Source organism: Eurypyga helias, unplaced genomic scaffold (assembly GCF_000690775.1).
Source record: "Eurypyga helias isolate BGI_N326 unplaced genomic scaffold, ASM69077v1 scaffold8694, whole genome shotgun sequence".
NCBI classification, from domain to species: domain Eukaryota; kingdom Metazoa; phylum Chordata; class Aves; order Eurypygiformes; family Eurypygidae; genus Eurypyga; species Eurypyga helias.
In genome coordinates, this window is record NW_010244289.1 from 22,897 (window position 1) to 36,323 (window position 13,427).

A 13,427-nucleotide genomic window follows, 5' to 3' on the forward strand; every position below is an offset into this window, starting at 1 on the left:
AGGAATGCCTTTTTCCTGAAAAATATTTCAAGTGAGATTCATCTCACCTAGCTTTAAAGGCCGCAGTACAGAAAATGTTTTAAGGTCATTGTGCTGTTAACAGAGGGAAGGGCAATACTTGGTAACATGCATGTCCACACCGGGGTGGGCCTCTTTAGGATGCAGAGCTGTCATTTTCTATCTGATGACTACAGGAGTAAAGATGGTGAGCACAACAAATGTGTCGGAAGTTAAACCACGACACTCTCCTTCCAGACATCATTAGGATAATTAAAATCAATATAGCCAGAAGTCACTAACATCTAGGTTTTGTTGCTGTTGTTTTCAAAACAGAATTTAATTGTCTGCATCTAAAGAAACTTCTGATAGAAAGTTTGTGGAATTTTTTTAGCAATCCAATCTGCTTTGCAATTTATGCTGGTGAGTAAGTGATACATATCACGCTTAACAAATTTCCCAAAGATCCCACTCTCAGCTCTAATGTTGCGCACAGATAGTGTGACACTTTGAGAAAACTTTCAAGCATTGATTTGTCAACATAAAGTTACTCATTTGTGTAAAAACCACATGCTAACTCTGCCTAGCTTAATGGAATGCAGAATGCTTCTTAGGCTCAGTTATGTTTTAGCCACATTCTGACTCATATGAGAGGAAAAAAGAGTTGTGCATCAGTTCCTAATTACCTCATGCTCTTTGGGTTCTGCCAGAAGGAAATCCGGGCATGTGGGCAAGAAAGAGGCAGGAGTGGTCAGATCCCACTGGTTACAGGTATACCAGCTGTGCCCCTTGCCCAGTCCAGATGTAGCCTCTGAGTCTGGCTGGAATGATAAGTAGATTATTAATTCTAGCTCTTTTTTTATTCTCCCCGTATGTGACTAGATGACTGGTGCAAAAGGACAGTCGGACACACCCTGTGAGGGAAAGCCCGTAGCTGTGGAAACAAAAGGCAATCCAGCTAAGCCTGTTAGAAATGAAGGTGTGGCTACGAAGAAGCTGAAAAAGAATTACTGCCAACAAAGAATAATGAAGAAAAAGTGCAAAATGAAGTACAACCAAATGCAACCGAAGTAGGAATAGCTGAACCATGCTGTGCGAAGTATGACCTGGAGAAGGAGAGGACGAAACAAAATCTGAGGCATTCTTGCAGCTTCAAAGGAGCCGGAACAAGCTGGCAGGGGAAATGGCTCCGCAGATGAAACATTCCCTAAACCTTTAACCCTTTCTTGCCTCAGTAGACACATTTCAGATGAAAAGTCTCAAATTCATTCAGAGGAAAAAAAGGCGAGTGTCTGCAGCTGAGGGGACAAAAGTATCTTCTGTTGGTCTCATGATTTCCGTAGAAAAAATATGGCTTGAAGAATGAAGCAGTGGTCGACAGCAGTATCTGATATCACATAACAACAGCAAATATAACTTTTCATCTTTATTAATTCTTCCAGAATCACTACAGATGTTTATTCTGACTTATTTTTTAATTACACTTCATGTAATGTGTATAAGGGAAACAACTTGGATTTAATTATTTAATCCTTTAACATACAGTGTCTACCAGGTTTTGAATTACTTATTAAAAAATGTTTTCTTTTTAGGATGGTGTAACAAATTAGGTTTGGGGAACAAAGGCTGTGTTTATTTAAATAGTATGTGCACTAGGAAGCTTTCGAGTACAGCTTGACAGCTAAAATATATTTTTAGTCTTCCCCAAAATAATTTCTAAAAATTGTTTGGCTTCTGGCATGTCTTCAAAAATGAATATTGCAGTTATTTACTGTATTACTGAATGGCTACAGCCTAAATCTCGTATCAGATTGCACAGTGATATGCAGTACTGCTTACCAGAGTTAAGGTTTGCCTGGAGGAACAAGTGATAGGATCAAGGCCTTAGTCATTGTTCCCAAAACCCAATCAGACTGCTGTATGTCAGTAGTTTGCTTGAAATTCAGAGTCCAGCTGACAGAGGTGAGTTAGGAAAAGAGAAGCCTTACTGTCTGTGAAAAGGCCAAGCAATATGAGGAAACGCAGTTTCCTAGTAAGTATGAGTTGTGTGGAAAAAATGAAGTTGTTGTGAATGTCAGTATATAAACGCATTGTATTATTCCCTGTGTGTTTGTAACTAACATGATTGCTTGTAAGGGAAGATTTCCCTGCATTACAGCTATTTTATGGTACATACTTGTAGTGTTTCATCAAACAGAATTTCCACAGAAACAATCCTTGAAATTGAGGCTTGAAAATTTTGTTTCCTATCAATGCATTTGTTTAATTTCCTGGATTTCTGCTTCTGTCTCCTTTTATTAAGAGTATTGATTTTAGAAGAGCTCATGAATTCTTGAAAACTTCAAGAATGAGTCCGATTAATTCTTTCCCATTGTTGCCTTTTAAACAACACAAATATTTTGCAGTGTCTGAGCCAGTTTTTGTTTGGATGGTGTTCCTGGAGAGCTGTTTGTATGCATGCTTAAACTGCTAACACAAAAAAACCCAAAAGCCTTAATGGTATTCTTCCAAGTCTTTTATTCGGACTAGAGAAGTTACCAAGTACGCACATCTGATCAAGCATTCTTCTGCTCATCAGGGCTTGACATGACACATTTTAATGTCGTGACAGTAAAAATAAAGTATTGACATTGTTATTGGTGTATACCTGCTGTAAAGTCCTGAAGACTTTTTCTAAAGGGGGCATAAATAATGATTGATTATTAGAAAACATTATTTGTGAAATAAAAAGCTTTTTTTTTTTTTTAACCCCGACTGTTAGATTTATTTACAGTATTACTCAGTTTATTCTTTTTGTGGCCACTGCGTCTTTTAGCTGCAGTGATATGCTAATGACAAGCTGAACTGTGGTAGAGCTATGACAAGTAGTTCTGGTACGATATCCTAAATGCACTTCGTGACCTCTCATGATAGGAATATTTTAGCTGTGAGTCATTTTTGTCAGATAACTTGCTCTACGTGGGGATTCAAAGCTCTTTTCAGTTTGTATACATAAAAACTTTTGCCAGACTTTTATGGAATTTAGTTGGATGCAGTTTCATATGTTGAAAGTGGATGGTCTACTTGCACATATATCTATAGGCCTAAAAGACTTGCATCTTTTTCTTAATAGTATACTACTACACTGTGCTGACACACTGTGATATGTTGGTATCACAGTAGTGTTAGTGGTCATATACTAATTGTAGTTTCTTATCTGTTTAGAATAGGTCGGGAATCTGGAGTTTGTGTACAACATATAAGATGGCTTTTTAATTCACTGTTACTCTTCTCTTTTGGATTAAGTGGGACTAAATTAATATGCTCTGAGTTAGTTGTTAGAAAGACTCTGATTCTGTTCACATATCAGCGGTGGATGGTGTGGTTTGTTTGACTCTCACTAGCTCTGTGGAATGCATGCTACTGAGAACTGTGATCTGTTTATTTTGTCATGGCCATGCAGCATACAGATTCGTACAATTCTTACACAGATTACAATTTTTACACACAAGTTCTATCACAACAAGCTTTCTGATGCCAGAAATTGTTTTTCTCTATGACGTCGAGGATGTGAAAATGAATCTTGGGGATATTCCCTGAGAGGAGGGATTTGAAATATTGGCACAGAACAATGTAATTTGGATTGCTCTTGGTTGTAAAAGTAGGGCAGTTTTGTGTCTTCATGTGTGTTTGTGGATGCATTCTGTATCTGCATGGGCATGAAAGGTAAGGAACAATTTGTTTCTGTTAATGATTGCTACCTCCTTCTAGGTCACACTCCAGCCTTTTCCTGTGTCTGAACAAGTAGGTGTAAAATTGTTGATGTCGTTTGTCTTTGTAGTCTGCCGTATCCTGCTAAGGTCTTGTTACATGAGATTCTGTGGGAAGAGAGATGCTTGTTTTAACACGATAAGACGACCAAATCTTCTCCTTTTAGATATGAGCCTGATACAGGATTAAGACAATATGTCCTTGATACGTCCTTTGTCTTGCAGCAGGATAGCCCCATTCCCCAAGAGATTGCCTTGCTTCTCAACATGTGGGTTATGAAGTGTCATGGACTAAAATCTAATGTGAGTTTGTTACTTAGCCTGAAAAGCAACTTTGTAATCCAATGCAGTGCTTGCACTGGGTAATCAAATTATATTATTGTTTTCTCTAATAACAGTTCTGCAAAATTCTGCTTGGTGAAATGGGTCTGAGAGCAGAACATGTTGTTAAATGCTGATTGGCCCCTCATCAGTTTGAGGCAAATATAGTACAAAAGTATATGCCATTATATTAGCATCTAAAATAAAACTATTTAAAGGAATTTGATAAGAGAAGGGACAAGGGATAGCATGTTTATTTCAGGCAGTAACATCTGAAATTTGAAACAAAGAAAATGGCTAAACAGATTGGTAAAAATAATTTTAGAAGAGCGAGAAAAAGGGTGCTGGATATCAGTTCCTGGATCATTGCTTCTATATAGACTGGTCCTGAAGTAACAGTTACCCTGTGGAGGAGAAAGAAGGAATACAGGAGAGCCTGACTGTCCTGATGCCACCAAAGTATGAATTCCGAAATGCAACACAGATTGTAAAGCTGTGCGAAGCAGGAACCTGCAGCTGGAGAAGGGTGAGCGAGCCTGGATCTTCCTCTCCAGATATCTGTTGCTCTACAGCTAACTAATGCTGCTCTTTTTTATGGCCTCAACACACTGAGTTTAGGAAGAAAATTCCACAGATTTTACAATCCTGTCCTATAATTTCAATCTCGGGCTCTGTGTTTGGAATGGATTGTGTGTATTTATATTGCAATTTACATGGCTTGTTTGTAAATGCAATTACTACTATTTGTTAATCGGTATTATAAGCATAGCTTTTTACATACGCATTTGGAGCACATGGTTAGATACAGCTTATCCAGTCTAAGAATATTGTTATTATATTTTTCCCTCATTAGGTTTTTTCTTTACATAGATGTACGTGTTTGTGAAGTGGGAGAAGTATGTGCTATCCTGTCTTTCAGACCATGAAGTTCTAAGTGCTGGAGAACTGGTCGAACTGATTTTACAGGAATCTCTTTTTAGTTCTCCTCTTATCTTTTCAGTGCAGTTGTTCATAGTTCTGCGATAATGGAGCAGCCTGTGGTGCTACTTGGGATTATTTCATTCTGGGTGCAGGACTTTGTCATGCAGTTCTTGTTGGTCCGATCATGGAGCCTGTCCAAGTCTCTCTGAATAGGTGGCTCATCTGTCCACTCCGTTGGACTTTTGTTTGTGTCCAGCTGCTAGTTAAGCTTTGAGCCAGAACCACTTCACTAAAAATGGAAGAAACCCTCTGAGAACAAAAGGTTTCCCATGCCACATAAGATGACTAAGTCTGTCTCCCTACATTCACTGGTGTTTGTTTTGAGATGAAGTTGATAGCTTTGTATCATGTTCCGGCACTTTGAAGTTAGTTTTGGAGGACTAGAGCAGGACTTCTTACCTGACATTTGAGATTTCTGCTTGATATACATGCAGAAGCATGGAACTTTATCATTTTTTTATATTAGCATGAATAACTGCAATGGGTTATTGATTGTGAAATCTAACTTCTTTATTTCTGTAGTAGTAAGTGCTTTCAAACATTATTTGCACTATGCCCTGATGAATCACTAACTGCTTCCATTCCTATATGTGACTGATTAACCTCTTCACCTTCTCTGTCTGCAAAACCTTTTAGGGATACAGTAGACACTCTATGTAAAACATGTTAGGAATAGATCTACTGTGGTTTTTTGTGTCTTCTACTATAGCCTAGCAGCTGGAAGCACAGAGAACTTGGACCAAGTGACCAGACATACACTCCTGTGCTGGCTGGTGGGAGCTGCCAACAGCTAGTGACTCTGTCCAACCCCATGCAGTGAAGTTCAGTGGCAGACGTTGAACCATTCAAAGAGGTACTGGTTTTGCTTCTGACTGCTTGCCCTGTATTTTAAATAGCAACTTGCCTCCAAAGGAATCTAAGAATCAGTCCAGATGTGGTCTTTCAGACTGGTTAGTGCTGACCTCCATTTAAGCTGCTTTTAGTTCTACTAGTAGAAGGCATTGGAGCATTTTCAGTCTCTTCCCTATCTAAGTCTGACTGGATATATAACTTTCTTGGATGTTTCTCTGAGAAGTTACATAATTAAACTTCTTTCTTAATAAATACAGCCATTCTTAACAAGCATGGGCACAGTCCTGCCCAGAAGCACTGTCATTGCTTGATCTGTTTCTGTGTGCTGGAAGTATGTTTGGTTTTTTGTTGTTGCTCTTATGTTTTTCTGCAGAGATTCATAAATTTTATTTGCAAGTTCAAGTTCCATTACTCTAAACAAAAATTATTACATTAAAGTTTTCAAAGATGCATTGCTATATTATATAAATATTAAATATCACATTAAATATCTTTCTCAATGCCAGAAAACAGCTTTGGAGGCCAGATGACACTCTGTTTAAGCACAGAGCATTTGAATTATGTGCTATCTAGCTTGTAGGTGGAGGATTGTCATTGGTGAAAAGATGACCCAGCCATTCTGAACTTTACAAAGGTCTTCTGTAGATAATCTCAAGGCTGCTCATACAGCTGTGTCTTGAAGGCAAGCCAGTCTCCATCTAGCTGTAAAACTGAGAAGACAGACATTATTGTCCTATACCTTGCAGAGAGATTAAAAATCTAGAGTTTAAAAATAAAAGTATGTCAAGGTTTATTAACACTCACAATTAAGAACTTTTTCAGTGTTTCAAGGGTATTCCAAGCCTTCTGATCCTCAAGATAGTGACTCATTATGTTTTTGAAATTTTACCTTGAAGTAAGAACTTAAGACTCCCCTTCGATTCCCCATCACTGCCTATGTCAGGCAGTCCTGACTTCTTCCATCATCACAGGCTTTTAAGAACTGATGCCTTCAGAAATACAACCACCATGAGACTCGGAGCTCACAGTACTGATGGTGTGTAAATGCAGTCAGTTGTTCACTAGCAATGACCTGTGTGAGCACTGTGAGAACAGTCAGATTTATATGTTCAGGAAATGATGAATTCCTGAATGAGGAAAATGATGAATTTCTCAACAGAACAACATCAGAGGTGATAGTGATGCCAAATGAAGTCTGATTGTTCCCTACCTATTCAGCACGCACTAAAGGTGTTCCTGGGGAGGTCACAGTGGTGTAACTGCCCATCCTCTGCACAAATATAGTCAGAAGGTTTGGGCATTTCCTTATAAAGATCTTTAGTAGTCTCATAGTAAACTTCCGGAGTTTATATGCAGGTACCTTTAGATGATCAACTGTGAGAAAAGAAAAATAGACCAACTTCTGACCCATCCAGTGCTTTTCAGACCTGAATCTGAAGTAAGAATTGGCAAGCTGTACATCTGGGCACAGAATCAGTTGTTGTGAGTAGTTACGCTTGATTAGAGTTTACCCTTCTGTTTCTAGGTTAATTTGCCAACTTGAGGATGCATCTGAATGCTTGAGAGCTTGACTGTTTTCCCAAATACATCTAGCGCAAAGTCTTGCCTCCCCTAAGTTTTGCTGCTGCCATAGGTGCTGCTGTAGTGCATTCATGCTGTGGCTTTAAAGAAATGATGTAGTATAGCTGGTCTCACTGAGATTCCCTAGCTCGTCATGTCAGTTGTGATAAACTTCAGGGTAGAGGGAAGAACTTAAGGATTTTCTGCAAATAGTTTTGTAAATATCCATGAGATCAATGCTTCTAGTGTATTTTTCAGAAACTGTTTAGAAGCATCTAGGAATAAAATGAGAACATTTGCTTAGAACTTCATTTTATCACTGAAAGTCAGATTTGGAGTAATGATCCAAGCTTGAAAATAATTCTATTCATGGTTCTTACCTTAATGAGACTCTAAGATTTGGTTATCACATAGTCAAGTGAACAGCATGAGTGCCATCCTGTGCCAAGCCTGCTGCAATTGATGTTTCACTGCATTCAAAAGCTCCACCTGCCAAATCTTTGCGCAAGCAATACAAAATTAAAAAAAAAAAAAAAGGAATGCAAATAAAATTCCTACTGAAACAAGTCACTCATCAGTCTGTCTAGTATGGGCTATGCTGCCTGGCAGACAGAGCACTTCAACAAATATTTTAATAGTCTATTTAAATTTGAGGTTAAAAAAGAGGGAACAAAGTAGCTGTCAGAACCCTGTTGTTTCTTATCCCTTCTGCTGAGCAGGTCATGTCGTCATGTTAAAGTTACCTCAGCAGTCAAAATCCATTTATTTCAGGACTGTGTAGTTAACGCATCCAGTCCTGCAGTTGTGCAGTTCTGTTCCCCTGGGTGACAGGAAGAGCACAATAGTCTAATGCAACTCTCAGTGTTCTTTGTTAATAGCAAGAGTAGTAAAATAAAAAGGAGGTATAATTACTGCATAGCTGCACATGGTACTTTGAATAAATTGTGTACTCATTTCCAAATTAACAAGTGCTCACACCACAGTTGAAATTCTTTTGCTTCTTACTGGGTAACATAAGCAGATTGCACAGTAAGATTGATTGGACTTACTTGTTTAATCCAAAAGCAGCACATACAGGTTAAGAAAACTTTTTTTTTTTTTTTAAATAACCAGTAAATGTGTATGCAGGTACATGAATAAGTAAGTTTGTTTCCTGCCTTCTCCAGGGAAGGTATTTCACATGACATCATATTTATCAAAAGCATGCAATATCTTCCATTTATAAATTGTCTACCAACCCAAATAGACAAACTGAGAAAATAAAATTTTTTACACACTTTTTTGGCTTTTAAACGCCAAGCTAAATGTCAGAGGTTTAATGCTACTATGTGTGCGTGTACATGTCAAACTGAGGCTTAAATCTTGGGTTCTAGCCCCCTATACTTGCAAAACCCTCCCGATGGCTTTCTTTGGTACAGCCTCTAGTTCCACAGGAGGGACAACAGCCGTCTGTCTCTCCCTGTCTGTTCCTGTTGATCAGTCAGCTGGGCTTCCACTCCGTCTGCTGTTTTGAACTCAGTTATCCTATACATACTGTGGTGGCTGCTTGTTATCCTATTAATGACTCCCTGGCTGAGAGTAGCATTAGGAAAATAAAAACCTTAGTGTTGAGGACCTGTTTGAAAATTATCTGTAGTCATGTTATCGCTACAGCCTTTTGTTTCATCTCCTTAAAGGTTAAAGATCCGTTCCCAGTGTGGGCACTAGCTACTAGCACGCAGGACACAGCAGGGAAAGTTGTCCAGCTGAAATAGAAGTGTTTACTGAAGGCTTATTTGCAAGCAAATGTTAATGAAAATGTTAAGTATTATATGTACTCCTTCATGCTAAAACAATAGTCTTGTAATATGTCTTTCTGATTCATTACAGGGAGAGATCTCTCGCTTTAGAGTTCAAACCTGTGCTTCTGACCTGGAAAAGCAAGTCTTAGCCTGCCTGGCAGAAAAATAATCTTCATAACAGCCATTCCCTTTCACTCAATATTGTTTTTGAAGTCAAGTTACTTTGCCTTAAATTTTATCAAAAGGCGTAAGATATCACTTAAAAGGGGGAAAAAAAAAAAGACATTGGTGTTGACAGTCATATTTAATCAAGAACTTGTGTTGCAAGGCATCGTTTGTTCCCCAGCTACTACCTCAGCTGAGCCTAATTAGGTAATGAGGTTCAGATCATGTAAGAACTTACTCAAAATCCTAAGTGTTGTGCCCAAGCAGGGTTGATACGTTTTAAAACAATCAAACAACACACTCTTCTTCTATTTCACAGAATCATTGGTTTTAGTTGAAATTTTACAGCTGTGTTACAGATTGCTGTAGCAGTAGGATGCTGATTTCTGTCAGTGAACTTTAATTTGTAGGTGATTTTTAAGTTCATCTTCATGGGCCATTTCACAGGTGGCATGATGTTAAACAAAAAGGAGATGCTTTTTGCAGTATGCAGTTACCAGCCTGCAGATTTGCTATAGGAATCTGTGCCTTAAGGATTTTTAGAGTAAGTTTAGCTCGTGCTTAATTAGGTTCCTTGAAACTTTCAGAATGATTCCCCAAGATTCTTAGGGACATATTTAAGGTGTGACAGCCTTTTCTGTACTTTGGCAGAGGCCAACAGTTTAATCCAAACCATGGGACTGTTTGTGTTCTGAGTCACTAAAGTGGAAAAGCACATAATGATGGGAAACAATGAAGCAAAGCAGAGTTGATCTTACATGAAACTTTTTAACACTATTCCTAGGATAAATTCCCTGAGGACTTTGGGCAGCTTCCATCTTTTATAGCTGGTTCTGTCCTTTGGCAAGACAAACCAAACTCTCTAGTGGTTATTCATGCTGGTCTGTTCTGGATGATGTCAGGGGCTCCTACGTGCACTGGTAATATTTCCTACAGTGTTCTCTAGTGTGGTGACAGTCTGGGGAACATTATTGTAGAGCTGGCAGCTGTGGTCGTTTTAAGCACTGCGTCATCTAAATGGGTTCAAAATCTCTCCTAATGCTGTAATAGATACTGGTAGGCTGTTTATGCTAGCAGCACTGTGCTGGTATTGCTGGGAAAGCTGCACTCATCGTAGTAGTTTTGAGATGTGTCTTTTTTGAGCTGTTAATGTATATAGGACCAAGGACAGGATGATATCTGGATTCAGATGGAATTGCAACTCTCCACCCCTAAGTAGATTAAACTGTGCTTGAAAGTATTCATGATAACCTGAGGACAGAAACTAAAGTTGCCTTAATATCTGACTATGCTTTACAGCCCTTGTTTTGTCTCAGATTTCATGACCTTGGGATAAAAAGACAGCTGGCTATCAAGCAGGGCATCAGGAAGTCCTTGAGGGACTGAGGATGTTCACTGAAACATGGTTGCACAAATAGTGACTGTTTGTATATCCTGTGACTGTTTCATTCAGGGTAAAGACGCTGAGTTTATTCATGCTGCCAGTACCAGTACAAGGAATCTGGCAAGTGTGTTTTGGTTATGTGTTGTATCTAGGCGATGTCTCCTAGTCACACACTAGATGATTACTTCTGCGAGGCACATAGAAAAACCAAAACATGATTCATGTTGTATTTTAGAAATCAAACTGAACTCCGTACACAATTAATACTCATGATGAATATATGTCAGAGGAGCTACATGTGTACCAAAGAATAGAAAAGTATCTGAATTGCTTGCTTAACATTGGCTCATGATGCCTATTCCTCACTGAATCTCTGTGCCACTTGCATATCTATCCCTCTCTCACTTACTCTAGTTAGCATGCCACACAGAAGGAAAGATGAGTAGCCTGGACTGAGTCATGAGGGAAACAAGCCTACTGAACCTTTGAAGTTGTTGGCCCCTGTTGTTACCTGTATCAGCTAGATGAGAGTAACAAAAGGATCTTGTTTCCTTCTGAGCATCTGGACAGAGCATAGGTGATTCCACATTGTTTTCTACTAACAGTGGACAGTCAGTGCAATGGGATTCCACCACAGTGACTCAAACTTGGTGGGTTTTGGCTGTCGGTAGTGACTTTCATTAGGCTGTATGTGTGCACTGAGCTTGCTTTATTACTAGCTTTTGTGCACAGTTAAAGGAGTTTCTTTCTAATCCAGTCCTGTAACTATAATCCTAGCTAAATGTTTTGCTTTGCTACTCTGTTGTCTTGATTCAGATGCCAAGTTGCCCAAGCCTCTAGTTCTTTGTGGAGGCAAGCTCCTTGTGCCCATAAGCTTAGAGTGAAAGGATCCACTGAGATCGTGAGATTAAAGGATGAGGATGATGGTGCTATTTACACTGATGAGGAAGAAAAATCTTTGAAAATAAATTAAAGTTCAAACTAAGGTTATGGTTTGACATGCATGGAAGTGGCAGAGGAGGGATCTTGAACAGCAGACAAATTTATTTACAGATGTAGTCGCGAAGTAGCTGAAGGATTAAACAGTATCAGGATGCAAGAGGAGACTTTTTTGGGAAGTCACATACAAGATGCAGACAACTGTTGGGAGAGAGAAGTAGGTGTTTTACTAGCCATGAAAAGTAATTGCTCTCAGGTTCTAGTGTGATGCATGAAGTGCTTCAAGATTCTGCATGGACAGTAACTGTAGAACATAATGCCAGTCCCATCTTTCTTTGTCATTTAAAATGATTGCTAGAATATATCCTTTAAACAAGGTTACATCAGCTTTTGTGTGATTTAGACTGTATGAAAGACATGAACTGGAAATAATTTGATTAGTGTGATTGATCTTTTAATTTTTTTTTTTCCTGTATGTTGAATTAATTTATGTTGGTTAGGATTTTCTTTAGCAGATGTAATACTTAGTCTTTGTCCTGAAAAGTTACCAGTCGAAAGACAGGACCTAATCAGTGAGAACCAACAATCTTAAGATCACACTGCAAGACATAGTGGTCCAGTTTCTAACCTGGATGTCCTACTCATACACATACTACCTCTCTGTACCCACACTGAACTAGCAAATGCCATCTGCCTTACCTGTTTTAATGCTTCGTTTGTAGAATGCTTATGTTACAAAGTATTAGAATTCTGGCTAACACACAAGATCATTCCAGAGATAAGTCTAGCTCTTTAAAAGGGATTATTTCAAGCAAGTGAAATTCTGAGTGAAGAATAACATTTGTGCAGGAATGTGCATGTAGTGTAGGAATGAGATTGCACAGGACAGAACTGATCTGGGGGCCTAGCTTGTTAGGTGGAGCACCTAACTAGATCTGTGGTTCTCTGGTATTAGATAAATAGATACTTCATCTAATAAAAGATGGCATTGGCATAATGGTATTCTATCTATTTTTCAAAAACATACATTGGAATTCAATTCTGTAAGATTCAGAGTAAATCATTACGGATGTTAATGAAAAACATCGCATTTCACACCACAAAAAACCAAAACAAAAACAAACTACCCACCAACAAAACCCACCCAAAACAAGTTAAAACACTTTCAGTGTTCATAGTTTTACTAATGCAGTCTATGTGTGCTTTCTGGAGTCCTTCCTCCTTTCTTCTATAGCCACAGACTTCATAACTTGCCATGTTGTCACTCTGGGAACCCAAATAGCATAACTTTTAAGTTATACTTAACTTTCTCTGTAACCTATCATTAAGTGCTAATAACAAATCTGTGTGTGTTTCTATCATGGCAGTTCCCAATTTAGACCAAGTAATCAAGGTGGAAAAATAACACCCAGAGGTCTGCCTGATCCATATGTTAATCGGAATGGAATTTATATTATCCTCTTGCAACATAATACATTCAGGGAAGCAACACTGTACATAGAGGCCCTGTCAGCCACACCTAAACCAGAAAGTCCTTCGTCCTGATCCTGGTTTGTGGTTTTTCTTTTTTGTTTGGTTTTGTTTTGTTTTGTTTTTTAATTCACACACAAAAAAATTAAGTAGGCAATATACAGTGACAGAATTGTGGCCTTCATAACTCCAGCACCTTTGATACTTTGTAGACTGCATCCTGAAAGA

General features: G+C 38.6%; 1 protein-coding gene across 1 annotated transcript in view; it reads left to right on the plus strand.

Moving 5' to 3' along the window:
* ICE2 (interactor of little elongation complex ELL subunit 2) overlaps positions 1 to 13,427 on the plus strand; it is a 36,730-nt gene that overhangs the window by 20,139 nt on the left and 3,164 nt on the right. Inside the window, 2 exon segments of the mRNA XM_010149691.1 lie at positions 880 to 1,067; positions 3,914 to 4,049. Of these exon segments, the coding sequence (XP_010147993.1) occupies positions 880 to 1,067; positions 3,914 to 4,049 (324 nt within the window).